The sequence below is a fragment of the Andrena cerasifolii genome, chromosome 7 (genome assembly GCF_050908995.1).
Source record: "Andrena cerasifolii isolate SP2316 chromosome 7, iyAndCera1_principal, whole genome shotgun sequence".
NCBI lineage: Eukaryota > Metazoa > Arthropoda > Insecta > Hymenoptera > Andrenidae > Andrena > Andrena cerasifolii.
The window spans coordinates 8293666-8311709 of record NC_135124.1 but is presented as its reverse complement, the minus strand read 5'-3'; the positions used below and the strand labels follow the sequence as shown (position 1 = coordinate 8311709).

General features: G+C 52.9%; 1 protein-coding gene across 5 annotated transcripts in view; it reads left to right on the top strand.

The window, feature by feature from the left end:
- The window catches only part of Ds (dachsous cadherin-related 1), a 291395-nt gene that overhangs the window by 269838 nt on the left and 3513 nt on the right, over positions 1–18044 (top strand). For all 5 annotated transcript variants that reach the window (XM_076817177.1, XM_076817182.1, XM_076817181.1 and 2 more), the window contains 10 exons: positions 211–489; positions 590–813; positions 1011–1677; positions 1812–2162; positions 4666–4992; positions 5080–5566; positions 8699–9644; positions 9729–10014; positions 13577–13873; positions 17496–17952. In XM_076817177.1, coding sequence (XP_076673292.1) covers positions 211–489; positions 590–813; positions 1011–1677; positions 1812–2162; positions 4666–4992; positions 5080–5566; positions 8699–9644; positions 9729–10014; positions 13577–13873; positions 17496–17952 — 4321 coding nt within the window. The remainder of the gene's footprint in view (positions 1–210; positions 490–589; positions 814–1010; positions 1678–1811; positions 2163–4665; positions 4993–5079; positions 5567–8698; positions 9645–9728; positions 10015–13576; positions 13874–17495; positions 17953–18044) is intronic.

The window sequence follows — 18044 nt, the reverse complement described above, 5'->3', positions numbered from 1 at the left end:
TAATCACCTCGCGCAGTTGAAATAGATGCGAGTCATAAACGTTCCCCCGCGTCCACTTGCGTTGGGTAGAACATGTCAGCCGCGAAATGGAGCGGAGAGGAATCGCTAATGGATCCATCGTTAACAGCGTGGATGGTGCAGGAAGCGCGGGCATGGGAGCCGCGCGACCAGAACGAATAGTCTGATTTTCTCTTGGTTCGTGACTTTCAGGCGAGATCACCACTAGGGAGCCGCTCGATCGCGAGACCAAGGGTGTGCACGAGCTGGTGCTAGAGGCTCGCGATCAGGGAACTCCGTCCAGGGCAGCCAGGGTGCCTTTGAAAGTGACGGTGCTGGACGTGAACGATAATTCGCCAGAAATCGTGGACCCACAGGGGGACGTGGTCAGCGTCAGGGAGGAACAACCACCGGGAACGGAAGTGGCCAGGGTGCGGGCATTGGACACCGACCTTGGCGAAAATGCCTCCGTAACCTACACCATTCTTAAAGGTAACTCTACGGCTGGATCGATTTGTAATTTTCCTGTCTGGTTATTTCGCTATTTCGCTCTTGGATCGATTGTTTTTTGATGAGCTACCTTGATTCTCAGACCGGGACTCGGACGGTTACAACGTGTTCACCATCGACCCGATCACCGGCATGATCAGGACCAAGGCTGTTCTCGACCACGAGGAGCGGAACGTATACCGGGTGTCTGTGAAGGCGACCGATGCGGGCCGACCACCCCGGCACAGCGTTCGCGCGCTAAGAGTGGAGGTTTTAGCGCTAGCGGATAACCGGCCGACCTTCACCAGCAGCAGTCTTACCTTTAACGTGAGTACCATCGACCTCGCCACCCTGGGCAGCTTTCATTCGCCTCGTCGATTCGTGCCCGATTTTTCGCGCAATTTACGACCGTTCACGGCGGATAATCAAAGCGCAAGGTTATTGGATCGCGATAGCCAGAAGATTACTACGTAGGATAGGATGAAATCTTTGCTAACTAGGAAATTTTAACGCGATCTGGTCAGGTGCGGGAGGACGCGAGCATCGGGCAGGCAGTGGGCTCGGTGTCAGGGGCGGGTCCCGCGGGTCGCGTGGCCTTCACCTTGGATTCCCTGACGCCTATCAGCGAGTTCCCAGCGTTCGACGTGGATCGCAGCTCCGGCCAGCTGGTGGTCGCCCATTCCCTGGACCGCGAGAACGTGAGCGAATACCACCTGGAGATTCGCGCGCTGGACACCACGTCGATCGGGAATCCTCAAAGCATCGCTGTCTCGGTTAAGATCGTCATCGAGGACGCCAACGACAATCCACCGCGGTGGCCGCAGGATCCAATAACGGTCCGCGTGTCCGAGAGGGCGGTGATCGGCTCCACCATCTACAATCTGACCGCCAGCGATCTGGACAGCGGGTCGAACGGCGATCTACGATACGGACTGGTGGCCGAGTTTCCATCAAGAGGCAGCTTCGCCGTCGACTCCTTGACCGGGGCCCTGACGTTGGCCAGGCCACTGGATAGAGAGGAGAGGGCCGAGTACACTTTGATCTTGAAGGCGTCCGATCGCGGCCCTCCCGGTGAGCAATTAGCCTCGACCGTGACCGCGAGGATCATCATTCTCGATCAGAACGACAACGACCCGGTTTTCGTCGCTCCGGAATCAAGCCGAGTGGCCGTCACGCCGGACCTCCTGCCTGGTGAGTATTCCTCGCAGGATTTCGTAGAATTTCCGCAAGTCCGATAAGCGTTGTAGAAACTCGTTGAGCTTGGCTAAGAACGAATATAATTATATGCAATTATAAAGCCGTATCGTAAATTGGCACCGTTGCAGGATCAACGCTCGTGAGAGTAGTCGCGGTGGATAAAGACGCGGGCGACAATGGCCGTGTATCGTACGTGATTACATCGGCGAACGAGGAGGCGAGATTCTCGGTCGGGTACGAGTCCGGGATAGTGAGCCTGGAGAGGCCGATGGTGAGGTCCACGGAGCTAGAGATTACGGCCAACGATCACGGTTCCCCGCCGCGAAAGTCCACTCTCAGGCTGACTCTGACGCTAGCTTCTGGACAGACCAATGGACCTCCTCGGCTGTTACTCGCCAATCCAGTGGCTAGGATTTCAGAGGACCTCCAGGTTGGCGCGTCGGTTCTAAACGTCGCCGGGCCTATCATCGCCGATCAGGGTAAGTCCCGCCAAGTCCCACCGATCTCTCCGAAGGGGTTATCGCCGATTCCATTTTATCCTCGCTAAGTACGCCAGATAAACCCGTTGGATTTACAACCGGTCAGTTTATTGATAAATACCTGGCGATGCTCGTATATCACTGCTGGCCAGAGATGATCAGATAGAGCCGCGTATATTCGGTTAACGCTTTGCAAGGATAATGCAAAAGGGACAAAGCCGAACTCGGCTCGCTCGGGAACTTATCGATCTCCTCCACACACGCGCTCTTGCGTACACAGTGGCGAAGGACGACAAGGACGTAGGAGAGGACCAAAAATGGGGCTACCGCGGCTACCCTTTTAGGTGCTCCGCTTCGCGTCGTTATTGTTTCGGTGGTGAGTCGGCGCATAAAGTGCCATGGAACAGGAGGGGCTGTCAATTTAGCGCTGTATAGGACGAGAAGCTGAAATTACAGTCTCCTATCTTGTCCCAGCTCTCGCAGCCTTTCCATTCCCCTCTCCCAGTCTCTCTTCTTTGTGCTCCCTCACGGATTTTCGACTCTGCCTGTTGCTTCGGCGCACCGTCGCAGCGTCCGCGCGGATAGCACGCTACAGAAACGCCAAGATGTGCGCCACCTACGCCGCGAGAAGGGAGTATAATCGACGTCGGGCTGCGGCGGCTACCCAGTCCGGCTAATAGGAAAGCCCTGCTATGAAAATACCTCGAATAATTGCCTTGAATCCGGCCGGTGCGGGGCATTATAGTAAATTCAACGAAATGACTCGCGGTCCGGCTCCCTCGGGGTCGAGAGCGCGTTCCATCCGTGTGTAACTTGCGCGGAATAGCCTGCTGCGGCCTCTGCCTGGGTCCCATTCCATCCACCAGCCCTCCTTCTTCTTCCTCTTCCTCCTCTGGAACGGGTGTTCCTCGTCGCCGCGCCGGTCTAAAAGCTCGCCGAAGGATTCCGTGGACGAGAAAATTCCATCGCGGTGGATGCGTTCGTCGCCGCATGGTACAGATGCCCGGGCTCTGCTTTCAGTGGTCGCGCGATAACGATAATCGTCCTGCCGCGCCGTCGAGATTATTGGAAAGCTGTTTGTTCATGGCCGCTTCCGTGCATCTATCAATGCAGCGATCGTTGCTGAGAAAGTTCGTTAAGGGGGGTCGCTGTATGCACTCGCTACCGAAACAAGAACCGGGCACCGATTCTCAGCGAGCAGCAAGCCGCACGCCGTAAAGCAGATGGGACGAGCACGAAGAACACGATGATTACTAAAAGCGCGCACAGAAAGTCCGGTGTTCTCGGTCTCGTAGCAAAGCGTTCTGTACGGCCGACAACACGGTATATCGCTCGTTTTGCGCTTATCTAGACCGGCGCCCGTGTATCAGACGAGCGCATTAGCGCGCCCCGCGGAACCAACCGGCAAAGGGCCCCGCGTCCCTATGCAACAGCCCGAAGGACTGGACGGGACGGGATGGGACGGGACGCGATGGGATGGGTCCCCTGCTAAGGCTCCAGAACCGCTACGGAGCCACGGCAGGGAAAAGGGAGAACGAGAAGGAGGACGAGCGGGCCAAACAATGGCCGCGTATATCATCGTGCCGCCAGCCTGCCGCGGTACGCATAGGCAAATCACCGGTTCCAACCAACACCGGCACCCTTGCGCGTACGTGCGGCACGAGCGTGTGCGTGTCGCCACCGTACCTAACTACCGTTCCGCAGCTTCGTCTACGAGCACGGAATACACGCGAGAGCCGCGCAATGAGGGATGGGAGGGTGCGTTGGCGAACGCGCCGCTTTGTTCTAAGCCCGCTGAAAAATCCTGCGACAGCCTAAACGCGCACCCTGTCCCCGGGAATTTGAGAATTGAATGCATTAACCCTCTCACCCTCTCACGCTGCACGCGCACCGAGACTAAATGGGGGCGCTTTCCATCGGGAAATGGCATCCCTCTGACGATGATCCACGATCGCACCATATTATATAAAATCGATCTTCGCGAACTGTTAAATAATGATTTACATGTTTAAGAGCCCAGGAGCACCCTTTCCCATTATCCGATCCAGCTCACACTTTACACAGATTTTTTTTTAATTATATGGAACTATTCTGGAGGGTGCCTCAAAGAAAATCTTGAAAACAAATTTTACCAAGAGTAAATAAGAGCCACCCGAGTGGACACGAGTTTACGTATGCAGATTGGCCGATAAGTTTTGATTCGTATCTGCATGCGAGTTTCGAGAAATAGCTTAATGTTATTCGTTATACCGAATCTCGGTCAATAATAAAAAAAATATATAAAAAAATTAAGTTAAACATTTTTATTTCAAATGCGCTAAAAACTAAAAAATAATTATTTTCTTGTACTACAACTTCGATGGTGTTTTTTCACTTTAAATAAAATCGTGCAGCTGGATATGTCACAGCAAATCACAAGAAACAGAGGATCGTAGCTGAATAAAATCGTTTAATTAAAAGCAGAGACAGAAACGTTGATAAAAATGCTTGTGCGATTCTGCAGGTAACGTCAGCTTCAGCATTCCGAGCAGCGTGGCCTCGGACAAGTTTGCCGTTTCTACCAGCGGTCTGGTGACTCTTCGCGGACCCCTGAACCGCGAGGAGACCTCCCGCTACTCCGTCCCGATCCTGGCGAGGTCCAGCAAGCTGCTGGACATCAGCACGCTCGAGGTTCTAGTCATGGACGAGAACGACAACAGCCCCGAATTCAGGCCGGGCTCGTGTTACACGCTGGCCGTTCCGGAGAACCAGGAAACTTTTGTGATCCACACGATCGCGGCGGCCGATCTCGACGAGGGCAAGAACGGAGAGATCTACTACAGTATCGTGGGTGAGCCTCTTCGCGATTGCACAGGACGACACTCCCGTTTCATTCACTCCATCATTAAACCATTCACATATTCGTCACTGCTTCTAGGTGGCAATATCGGCGCAAAGTTCATCCTGGATCCCATAACTGGGATGCTGTCGATGTCGAACCTAGACCGCGAAACGGTGTCCAAGTACGCCCTGACGATTTCAGCGAAGGACAAAGGTCGTCCAAGCCTGGAGGCTCGCTGCAACCTGACCGTAATCGTGTTGGACGTGAACGACAATGCTCCCACGTTCGTCCAGAATCAGTACACCGAATCGCGACCGCGCGGGCCGCACCAGAGCCCAGAGTACTCCGGTTTCGGTTTGCCCAACGGTTATCCGTACGCTTCGTCCAACTACCCGTCCAACTATCACCCGAGCAAATACGTGGCGACGATTTCCGAGGACGTGGCGGCTGATTCCAGCGTGATGTCCGTGAGGGCGACGGATCCCGATCAAGGAGTAAACGGGAAGATCACTTACGCGATCGCCGAGGAGACGAGCTGGCTCTTCAGGGTTGACAACCTGACCGGCGTCATTACGACGGCCGGGTGAGTATTCAACGTCGCCTCCACACCTCTCTCCAACGTATCGTAGCAGACCCCTATTTTCCCACTCGACTCACTTTTCTCACCACGCTTATCTGGCCCCGTTGTTCTCTTCCCTTTTGCGCATCCCTTCCCTCGTTTCGCAGCGCCTTCTTTCTTTCGCGAGCCACCACGGCAAACTAATTCCGTTCCGGCGTTAATTACCGCGCGACCTTTATTGCGAGGCCGATTAGGATCGCCGGTGGGGTATTACGCCGGTACAGCGGCGTCATAAAACGAGAGGCAGGCACATGGGAGGAGCGAGCGAAATAAAGAAAAGGTAAAAGCCAGCGCGCGTAAGGGCGAGAGCGGGAGGCGGCGGAGGTGGAACAAGGTGGAGGGTCTAGGAACGTCGTAAAATTATAAAGTCAGTCGATGCGGCTCGCGAACGATGCACCGCGCTCGATTAGCCGATTCCATATGCATAACCCGTCGGCACGGCCAAACGTGTTCTTCCTTCTCGTGTCTCCGTCCAGCGGCCACCGCGCCGCGCGCGAGCGCGCGATTTCTCGTCGTCCACCTCCGCCGTGTCCCTGGCGATTACGCGCGCAATAAACCCGTATCTCGGGACATCGTTAAAGTCCCTTTCTGTGGCTTCCGCCCGTCAAGGCCGATCTCGGTTAATTAATAGACGATCTCGCGGCGAGTCCCGCGAACCTTGACCCCCCCCCCCCGAACAACCCGAGAAATCCATAACCGACGCTTCGAGACAGACGAGACTCGCGTCCCCTTTACTTTGTTCTCCCTGGGGAGCAAAGTTGCCGCGTTCGTTGGCTTGCTCGCTGGAACGAGCAACGTTGTCCGTTCTGGTGTCGTTTTGGATAAAGACGCAACGAACCGTAGGAACGACGCAGGGGCTGGAAGGAGACGAAAAAGGGGAGAAAAGGGGGAAAAGAAAGGAGATCCGCAGGGCGAAGGGTGTCGGTAGCCGCGAGGAGGCACGCAGGGGCGTACTTTTGCCGTGCGACAGCCGTGTGTCATTTCAGCGGGACACCATGTGGCATTTCAATGCATTATTTCAGCCGGCAAAAAGCCTGATATGCAAAACCAGATCCCGGTCGGGCCACTCTTTCGCGATCTCTGTCTCTGCGTCTCTTGCCTCGTCCCTTTCTCCCACCACGGTCCATGGCTGTCTTCCCACCGACTTTTTCTCTCCTCCTCTCCTTCTCTCCTCCTCTGTTCCCGACTGTGTTCGCGCCTGCCGCTCGTTTCTCGTCTGGATCGGTAGCCAGCGAGCATACGACCGTGTCGCGTTGTTGCTGTTATTGTTGCTATTGCTGTTAGCCGGACGGGTGGACCGCGCTCGCCGGCACTCCGCGCCGGGTAGGTGTATCAATGTTCTCCCCTTGTTCGTTCCCAGGACCACCCGGAAGATATACCCCGATCCGCGGGTCGAGAGCCAAGACCAGATCTCACAGGAGATCGAGGCGATAACGAGGCTCGATGCCGACGACGATTCGTTGCCGATAATCTTGCGGATTCGTGTTATTTCGGCTCCTCCGTTTCGGCTTCGTCGCAGGCGACGCGACGCGACGTCGCCGTGACAGGGACAATGATTCCTGACGAGCAGCGGTTCGGGGAATATTATCTGGCATCTCGTGAGAGGCGATTCGTGCCGGCGTAAATGAAAATAGTCGAGCTCGTTTAATCGCACGACAGCGGGGGGCGGTCCGGCGCGGCTCTGTGCAGCGCAGTTGCAGCGCAATGCAGCGCAACTCGGCTCGGTTAAATCGTAAATAACCGCGTCGATCTTGCCCGCTACTGGCGCTCGATTATTATTCCACGCTCGTTAAAGGTTATTACGTGCACGTACGTAGGTACGTGGGTACGTGGGTACGCGCGAAACCCATTATCGGGGGCCCCGCCGGTGCCGCTTATCGGCGGCCCCGCGAATTCGCAGGGTTCGCGTGACTTTTCGCGAGGCCGCTAATAAAGACAAAGTTTGCCGATTCAATAAATTACAGCCGGCCCCTGGTGTTATCGGCCGGTATCTGACGGCGGAATGGAGGAGGGGAAAGAAAAAAAAAACTAGCCACGGCAATTGAATGTTGCTCGTTAAACGGTCGCTTTCAATGGGAACAAATTATGCATTCAAGCCGCGGGTCGTGCGAAAAATTTGCCACGATAGTATAATTAGATTAGAATTAGCTGGCGCGATAAAGACGTTGCTGCGTTCGAGTAGGAAAGCGATACCGGCTAAATAATGGGTACCGGTGAGAACCGACTAAACGGGTGAAAACGAATGCTGAAAAATCCAGCAATGTACATATCGAGGAAAGCTTGAAGGGAGAGAGAGAGAGAGAAAGAGAGAGCGAGAGCGTGAGTCGGAGCGCTAAGTCGATATAGCGATTTCTCGGGGGGTATAGATCACGGCGACGGGAGCGCTAAATTCGCTCGGTGGTAACGGCGAAAAAGCAGCCAACCTCCCCCAGCTTTCGTGCGATTTAAGGCACGAAAGTTGCGGTCGGCGAGCCGCCGCGGAGGATCCGCAGAGTTATGGTAATGGCGGACGTGGATTGCACAAGATCGCCGTGCGCGATTAAGGCTTCCGTCACACAAACAAGCTGCCCGCCGCGGCCGCACCGCCACCTTCCGCTTAAATCCGGCCCCTTCTCCCGATTCGAACAATCGTCTATTGACCGATAAATCAGAATTAAAGATGCATCTGATGCGCGCTCAAACGAGCTCCCAAGTGAACCGTAATTTCCATGCATCGCTAATGTGCCGCGGACAAGAACTACCCTGGGCAACTAAAAATCGCGTTCCTTCAGCCTCCCTCCGTGAATGATTAATAATATTAATAATAATAATGATAATCGTAATAGAACGTCTTTGTTCCACCATTTACAATACAAAACAGTTAGCAATTAGTACCTATATAATTGACGGAATAGACGAGGCTCAGCGTGGCTGCTGTTGTGCCTGACCTGAGACAGATTAGCCTAAGTAGTTTATGCGCGGATGATTGGGTTGGAAAGCTTTGGTGGCATGCTTGAAAGAAGGTAGAGTGGGAAGTGAGCAGATAGCATAGTCACCTATCCTACTCTCGCGGCACGACGAATTCATGAAATCTTATTCCACGATTATTTGTCGCAGACCGTTGGATCGAGAACGCCAAGGCTCCTACAACTTCGTGGTCGTGGCGACGGACAGCGGCAAGTACGAGGCCAGGAGCACGTCGATTCCCGTGGAGATTCGGGTGAGGGACGTGAACGACAATGCCCCGGTGTTCGCCGAGTACCCTTTCCGCGCGAGGGTGTCGATCGGTACCCAGCCAGAGAAGAACATTTTCCGTGTGGTGGCCAGCGACGCCGACGAGGGTCCGAACGGAGAGATCGTCTACTCGTTTCTCCAGGAGCAAGAGAAGCCCAAGTTCAGGATACATCCGAGCACGGGCGCGGTGACCGCGGCGTTATCCTTGTCTCAGGACAACGGCAAGACCTATCACTTGGAGGTACTAGCCAGAGACAAGGGGAACCCTCCTAAAAGCGCGCGAGGCTTGATCGAGCTGCAGGTCGGGGACCTGGCCGACTTGACGCCGGTGCTGAAGTTTCAAAACGAGACGTACGAGGTTGTCGTTCAAGAGAATTCTGCGGCTGGCACAGAGGTGGTCCAGGTGACAGCTGTCCGATCGGATGGCAGGAGGCAGCACGTTTCCTACTCCCTTGGATCGGGCAACGATTTCGGTACGTTCACCATTGACGAGGACACCGGGCTGCTGCGCGTCAGCGATCCCGCGAGACTGGACGCGGAGCTGTGGATCGATTTGAGAGTGAGGCCCACGGAGGAGCAGACGGACGATGGGCGCACGAACTCGTGGGGGAGGTCCCTGGAAGGACAGCTGTCCAAGGAGGAGCCCAGGGAAAGCTCCAAGCACGTTCTCACCGTGGTCGCTAGGACTGCTGGGCCAGACCCTTTGGAAGCCTACGTCAAAGTGGTCGTCAGGGTGTCCGACGTGAACGATAATCCACCCGTGTTCACTCAAACGCAGTACTCTGCTATTGTTCTCGAAGGCAACGTCAAAGGGGACTTTGTCGTCAAGGTAACGCGCGTCCCACGCACCCTTCTACCCAGAAGTACCTACGTGTCCTTTCTAACGCAATTTCTGTTCCTCGATTCCGAGCAGCTTTCTGCCAGTGATGCTGATCAAGGAATGAACAGCAGGATCCTCTACCACATCGTCGACGGCAATCCTGACAACGCCTTCACCATTAGCCCACCGTACAGCGGCGTGGTTCGAACCAACATAGTCCTGGATCGCGAGATCCGCGAAAAGTACAGGCTGACGATCATCGCGACGGACCAGGGTAACCCGCAGCTGACCGGCACGGCCGCTCTCAGCGTCCGAGTGATAGATATCAACGACAATCAGCCGACTTTCCCGGAGCACAGCATCATCTCCGTTTCCGAAGGTACGCTGTCGCGATACGCTCGTTAACGGCGCCGGGACAAACGGCGTCCGCCGTATTCTAAAGAAACGCGTAGCATAAATGCCGTCGAGGCTTAGAAATTAAACGCGCTGGATAATTGCGCCGCTCGTATAGTCCAATTACAGCGTTTGTTCTCCTTAATGTGCGGTGGAAACGAAGGTTAACCGGCGATTATTAGCTAGACTATCCGCGATCGTGCGTAAAGAAGTTACGAGCGGACGCGAAATCGTGCACGCCTCCTTGTATTTCATCGCTTAGTGTCGCTTCCAATTAGCCCGATCGCGACGGGCCTCGCAATCGTCAGACGATCTTGTTCCGACGCCTAATTGGCCTTCTTATGAAAAGCTCAGTGAAAGGAACAGATTTTTTGCGAAGGGGGAAGATGATTCGTTTCGATTCGAGTAGAAATGCTGCCCAGTGGAGACTCTTTCGCGGTCCCTGCACCGGTGGATAGGCTCAGCTACCCCGGGATCACCAGCTACCGTCCCGAGGACACGCTTCGGGGGATAGAGCGCCCATGGAGCAAGCCCCAGGCTCTGGGGTATCGGTAGAGAGCCGCGGATAGGATTTCACTAACGTCGCGTGCGCATCTACTCGTCCTGGTTTCCTCGAAATCTAGTGGATGCCACGGCAGATAAATTTGTTCCGAGAGCGCCCACGCGAACGAGGAAAGAGACGTTTCTGCGTGGCAAAGTGAAGCACGAGGATCCGTTAGGAGATCGAGCGAGGCGCGAAACGGCCGGAGAAAGAGACGAGTGGACGTAAAGGTCGAAAGGGGAACGAGAAAAGTAGAAAGGAAGAAGAACAGAACACGCGTAGGGCCAATGGAGAGAAAGAGAGAGAGAGAGAGAGAGGGGGGGAGAGGTGAGCTGCCGAGGTGGGAGTGAATACTACTCTCGATGTATAAAGTTAAGTGGCAAAGGATTTATGCAGGCATTAAAGTCCAACTGTTCGGAACAATTTGCATAACTTAGGGGAGGTTACGAATGCCCGTACCGTTCGGGTACACTGCACGCTCTCTTTCTCTCTCCCTCTGTCGTTTTGACCTTATTCCCGTGGTTCTTTCGTCCTGCTCGGTTCCTCATATTGTTCCCCCATTGACAGATACGATTCAATGGAGCGGTGCCGGGCGAAGGTGGCCTCGCATTTGACGCGCAAGGGCCAGCGTCGCGCTGCTACTGTCCTCCTCCAAGTGCACGCTTGCTCGTGCACAGGAAGTAGAGGGTAGAGTTAGATGACGCGTGATAAAAAATCTGTGGCAGTTGAAAGCGCGAGTTTGGTTGAAATTTTGGGCGGTAAGGTTCTTTGACTGCTCATGTAGCAGGGTTTTTTTCTACGTGCTGTACTCTGGACTTCGGTCCACGAGACTTCAAACACGCTTCATTTAATTTACATTGCGAGACTTCGTCTTACTGTCCCTCTCATCTTGCCGCACTTCTCGTTCACTTCTTCTTCATCCCGTTGCTCTTTTTCTTCACTACCACTCCTCCTCCTTCGCCCTCTCTTTCTTCTTGTCCTTTCCCTGGCGTCGCCTGCTCTTCTGCTTCTTATTGTAAACTTCTAAGAACGTTCAACACGAAAGGCCGCGTGCCCGCGCGGCAACAGAGTAACGCGAGATCGCTATCTAATTTGTATCACCATAAAACTTCAACCCCGGCGCAAACGAGACTGCTACCACTTCTATTCCCCGATGCACCGCTCGATAGAATTTATTTAATACCGCGGCCGCGCTACGTGTGCCGGGGATCCAGGATCGCGCCAGCATTCTCGAGCACCTGCCGCCGCGGAATTTCGTGGTCCTTTGACAGACCTACGAAAGCTGAATTCGGCTGGATTAACCCATTACGTATCTCCTCCATACACTTCCGATACGATGCATCGCGAGTGAGCGGAGCGAGTTGCACGAAGAAGAAACTGAATAGCAAACAGTGTCGTTGATCCCCGACCGGTCGATCGAACGCATCGTTATTCGGCTGAGCCGTGCAGCAGTGAAAAACGATCCCGGGTTCGCGACCGCTCATATTTTAGCGAAGCGCACAGTAATTGTTTTTAATTATCCCGGTGGACGCGGCGTATATAATTATCGTTCGGCCTAAAACGAGAGGTGCGGTTTGCCGATGTTTGATAGCCCCACGCCTTTGTTCCTGAAGGGGCTTCCCGCGTACACATAGCCGCGTGCCCTCTACACACGCGCGTACGTCCGAAGGAGGATTTAATCGACAGCATCGATCGAATCGGTTCCGAAACTGGCACTGACACGAGAAACCGAGACAATGGTAGACCACCGACGAGCGGATTTTCCGTACATGGAGCACACCGCCGTCTCGTACTCGATCCGCTAGTGCCCGAGACCTCCGGTAATCAGAATTAACTCGATATAACTTACGAAGATCGAGTGGACCCCGATGGGAATTTATTATTTCGCTGTTGGCGCGTTTCTTCGGCATTCGCCTCGTTCTGTAGGCGCTCCGTTCCAGTTCTGCAAACCGGAGCGGGAAAGCGGAAGGTGCGGCTAGCTCACGGGCCGAGGATCATCCAGATAGAGAGATCGTTGTCTTGGCTTCCGAGCCGGAGGAACGGTACCGGAACCGGAACCGGAGCCATAGGGGCACAGGGTGGGCAGAGGCCACGTGTTCGCTCAGGGACGCGGCCACTCTCGAAACCGATTCGCACGACTTTAACGATCGCCCGCGAAATTTACGAGCAAACGTGGCCGCGTGCCAGCTAGTCTCCGAACCCGTGCGGCCGCGCACCGTGCCACCGCCGCGAAATATGTAATTCTCTTATGTTGGCTCCGATCATCGCGCACGAAACTGCCCCCGCGTGTTTCCCCGCGGTAAGCGTAATCCTCCCTGCTCGACGAAGCGATCAGGGTGACGATGCTGGCAGATTTTCGACTTCGTCCTGGGCCTCGGTTTTCGATATCCCGGCTCGGCTACCGTGCTACCGAGGGGCAGATAGCTCTCTCTGTCTCGTAATTTGCTCGCGGCACGCTCGAGATTATCGCCTACGATGCGCGCGGACCCGAATCCTCCGAGGGATTCGCTCAGCCTCTCCTCGGCACACGAGCGAGATAAAACGGGCCGATAGTAGGGGATTCAATGCATTTTAAACGCGACTCCCCCGAAGTGTGTTTAAGTTCGCGGAAGGGCTCGCCTCGATCCGGGAGCTGCGACGCGCCGCTCTATATTGTATGTATCGCGGATGATCGCCAGCCGGTGACAAAGTGGCTTCGGGCCCGAGGACAAAAAGACGTAGAGGGAAGGGACCGGGGAGCATAACGACGCCATTCATCAGTAACAACGGTGTCTGGCATTGTGCGACGATAAAGAGACGGCGGTTCAATGTCGCGGTTAAACGGTTCATCAGGAGCGGAGCGTGTTCCGTTTCTGATCCAGCGATCTTTCATTTACCTGCGATGAAAGCGTCGTGTGTTCCGCTGGGTGGCTGACGTCAGCGGATGGTCTCTAGCCTGCGTAGGCGAATTGGACTTTGCGAGCGCGAGATTGGAGGAGGTATTAATGTGTGACTACGTTTGACGCAGGTACAGCGGTCGGGACGGTGTTAACGACCATGACGGCCAACGACGTGGACAGTTCCCCGGCTCTGACCTACCGATTCGGTAACGTGACCAGCCCGGGCCCCTTCAGCATCGACAGGTACGGAGGCAAGGTCGTTCTTCGGAGACGCCTGGACGCTGAATCGCGGTCGGAATATAGCCTGCAAGTGATAGCCAGCGATGGGATGCACGAGGCAACGACGGACTTGATCGTTCGTGTTGCGGACCTCAACGATAACGCGCCTCGATTCCAGCAGTCCGCGTACATCGCCACCTTGCCGGGTGAGTAATTCGGCCAGAAACTTCTGTGAATCCGTGGGCCGTTATCGCGCCTCTCCGGCGGAGATAACACTTTTCACCGAGGGAACGTAGATAATCGTTAGGGGAGTCTATTCGATCGGTATTTCATTGAGGAGATGGTTGCGAAAGGGAGAGAGTAAGAGAGAGAGCGAGAGTGAGAGAGAGAGACTTGGAGAGGGACTGTGGACCCCGAGGCAAGTCCCTCGGCGCGAAATAAACGCGAGTTTAAAAACTGGTTTTTAGTAGACACGCGTTGTCCTGTTGCCCGTGTTCCAAACTCGAATTGACACCGCGCCGAGATAAAGCGCGGGAAAGAGAGGGAAAGAGAAGTAAAGAGAGCGGTAGGGTCCAAGGGGCGAAAAGGATGAAAAAGAGTGCAGGATGAAAGATAGAGTGGGGTGCGAAGGGAGGGGTCGATGAAAAGCTAGCTGCTCGATCGCTGAAGGGAGCAGCGACCAAGGGGAAGGAGAAAAGGGAGAGACGGATGAAAAGGGACGGCAGAGATGGCACGGGAAGAGGGTGACGAGGGAGAGAGCAGGGGACGAGGAGAATTGCGAACGCCTCGCACATAAATAAACGCGAGGACACCGTTTGCGAGGCAACCGAAAAGCCGCCTTCGCTGCAACCGCCGGCCGAGATCGCCGGCTTCGAGGACTCTCGAAACTTATTAAAAATACATAGGCCCGCGCCTAATGGTGCATTTGGGTGGGCGGTAGAGGGGCGCCGGGGGAGGGTGGATTGGCAGGAGGTGGACGTGGACGTGGAAAGAGTTGAAAGGGGGAGAGGGAGCTCCCACGGCGACGGCGACGGCCTCGCGAATTTGCATCTCCCTCTTTCCGTCTCTTCTCCATCTTCGCCGCGTGGATTCGTGAAAACGGACCGAACGGGAGAGCCGAGGAAATCGATTGCGCCAAGTTAAGCGATAACGATGCTATTTAGTACCTAGGCCAGGGGGTGGGTTATCGGTGAATTTACGACGAGGGGCTAATTTTCCTCGGAGGCACTTGGGTGTTTTCAATTTCGCCCCGACGCGACGCGACGCACTTATGTATATGGGGACGCGGTGGCGGATCGTTTATATCGCGATCAACGAACAAGCGGGACGATTTAATCTGGCGATTATCAAAATCGTATTAAGGTGTCTCGGGAAGGCAGGATATATTCTGGAAAGAAGGAGGGGGATTAATCGCGGGGCTTCCTCCCTGCGAAGTTAAGTTCTGTGAAGTTTTGTGAAGTGCAGCGAAGCCCCATGAAAAACTTCAAAAAAGTATAAAAATTACGCCAAGTACATGAAATCAAATAAATCACAAAAAATAGAAGATAATAATAAGTAAAACAAAAAAATATGTGAAATCAAAATGAGCTGCAAGTACATAAAGGTGCTTTCAGTCAAATACTTGGCCTGGCGAGGCAAGGTCAAGGTGCGGATGAATAAGAATTATTTAAAAACGCAAAATAATGAAAGTGTACTCATATTGTCAGAGTTTTAAATTGACAAATTATCTGAAAGCCCGCGAGAGTATGAGTATTGATGATCTAAGAATAACTTGCCTCGCCAGGTCAAGTATTTGATCTGTAAATATATAAAATAAAATATCTGTAAATATATTAAAAATACATTTTTTAGTTAGAACTTAACGTAAAACTTATTATATAGAAATAGAGTGGCCCGTTGCTATAGTAAGTGTAGAGACTACAAAATCTATCCGAAGAAGGTGAGAGCATATGGAAGAAAGTCTTGTTGCAGGAAATTTAAATGTTAAGGGTAATAATTCAGCAAAAATGAACTAAGAGATCCAACATTTTTAACGCACATTTTATTGGTGTTGGAATAAAATTAATTTAGTATGTTTATTGGTGAATTGAAATATTATTAATGGGAAACTAATAAAATCAATGAATAGCGTGGCTATTACTGTGGATTTTAAAGTATTACGAATGTCTTTCACAAAAGTTTCAATTGAAAAGTATCAAGGGAGACGCGTATTCAGCGTACTATGTCCACTAATGCGACTTGCTCCACATTGCTAAATTTAAATAAACTAAATTTTGTCCATTTACCTTATTTGACAAATTTCCAGAAACTTGTGCGAAAGAAGATGCTTCTCTATCTATCTAATCTATTTAATAACCTCTCCGGACAACCTCAAAGCCTGTGCGTCCCCTTCATTTCTATGTATATAAGCAAGCTTTACATAGAAACTCTAAATTAATAATAATAGTTTGCTGGTATAAAAATATATCTAACAATCTAAATACAATTTGTTACAATATATTATTTTGTACATGCATGATACAAATTTTCAGAAATTTATGCGAAAGATCTCTGTCGAATAGAACCTTCTCCGTACAATTTCCAAGCTGCGACTACATAAAAAGTATATTAAAAACGTTTGACGACTTACCTTGTTAATTGAGACAATAATTCAGTGTCCTAATGTGGTGTAAAAACTCGTGACATTTCAAATTTGGGCAACTTCACAGGTTTCACACTTCGTAGGTTATGAGTGATTCACACTTGGCAGGTTATAATTCAATAGTATAGGTAAACATGTGTTAGTCTCCCTTTTGGGTGAAGGTGAGCGTGTAACGCGTATACGTATCATCTTGACGAAAGTTGACGAAATTGAAGGAGAAGAAGAAAACTTACCGTTTCTGACAGATCCATGACACTATATTACGATATCTCTGACATGCGTGGACCGATTTTAATGAATTTGGTCTTGATCGAAAGCTTATATTCGGTTTACACGAGAAAAATGCCTTTGAATTTAGGAAATATTGCAGGCTTGATGAGATATTAACGAATCAAGTTTCAGGTTAGGTTGGAATAGCCGGGCGACGAGTAAAGACACACGGCAGCGACAGTCGACGTATACAGGGTGTCTTTCCATGTACTTGGCGTCGAGACGCTACCGCGTCTCTAGATTCGTCCCACCGAGGCGTTCGGATACGCGAACACGCATACTCCACGGCCACGGTCATACGCACCTCGCAATAATTATAGAGTACCTGTCACTTCTCGGTTATGATCCCCCCCGAGCTCGCCCTACCTCCTCGCCACGGACATCCCCAAAGGGCTGCGCGTCCGTAAAGTTTTATTTCAGCTTCTCCACCTCTCTGCCCTTCCATCATCCTCTCTCGTTCCCTCCGCAGAGGGCTCTTTGTCTTCGTTCCCCGCTTTGGGTCCGAGGTTGGCACATTAATGCCGAGTTATCCGACGATTTGAAACGCATCGAAATGATTTTTGTACGGTGCAGCGAAGCTGGGCCCAACGGCTCGGCCGAGCGATTTATATAACTGGTTATTATTTCATACTTCCGTTCAGGCCGATGTCAGGACGGCTTATCCTCCTCCTTTACCAAGAAAAGAAAGAACCGGAGGTGGTGGCGGTGGTGATGCTGCTCGAGGACGTACCACCCGACAAAAAGAGGTGGAGGGTACTTGACCTCGCGCCCGTGATCCCTCGATCTTTGTCCCAGGCCCTCCTCGAGTACTCTCTCGCGAATCGATAGTAGCTAGCCACTTGCCCTTCCAGCGCATCCCTTTTCCTGCCGCCTAAAATCTAACTCTCTATATCACCTTCCCTTCGCTTTCTGCGCAGAGGGACGCGGCGATCTGCAAGAAATCCTGACGGTGAACGCCACCGACGACGACCTCACGGAGGATAACAGCCGGGTCCGATATTATCTGCTGAAGGCTACCAAGGGCTTCTCGGTGCATCCCGTGACCGGTGTTCTGACGGTTAATCGTACCGCGATACCGAGACCCCTGCCCAAAGAGATGGAGCTGGCCGTCGTGGCGGAAGATTACGGCAAACCACCGGCGTCGTCCATCTGCTCGGTCGTGGTGCGATTGAGCAGCTTGAAGAGCGCCCTGCCTGGCAAAGAGTACAAGATAACCGCCAAGGAAAATTCCCTCAGAGGAACCACGCTCATGAGACTGTCCGACGTGGACCTGTTGGACGGTTCCATCGTCGCCGGCGACGACAGCGGAACGTTCGAAGTGTCCAGGGGAAAATTGATTCTCTCCAAAGCGCTCGACAGAGAAACGAAAGACAGGTAAGAACGGCTCCTTTAACCCACAGACGTTCCTCATTTAACGAACTGAATCTGTCCCTCGGTTTCGAATTGACACAGCGGTATAAGGTCGA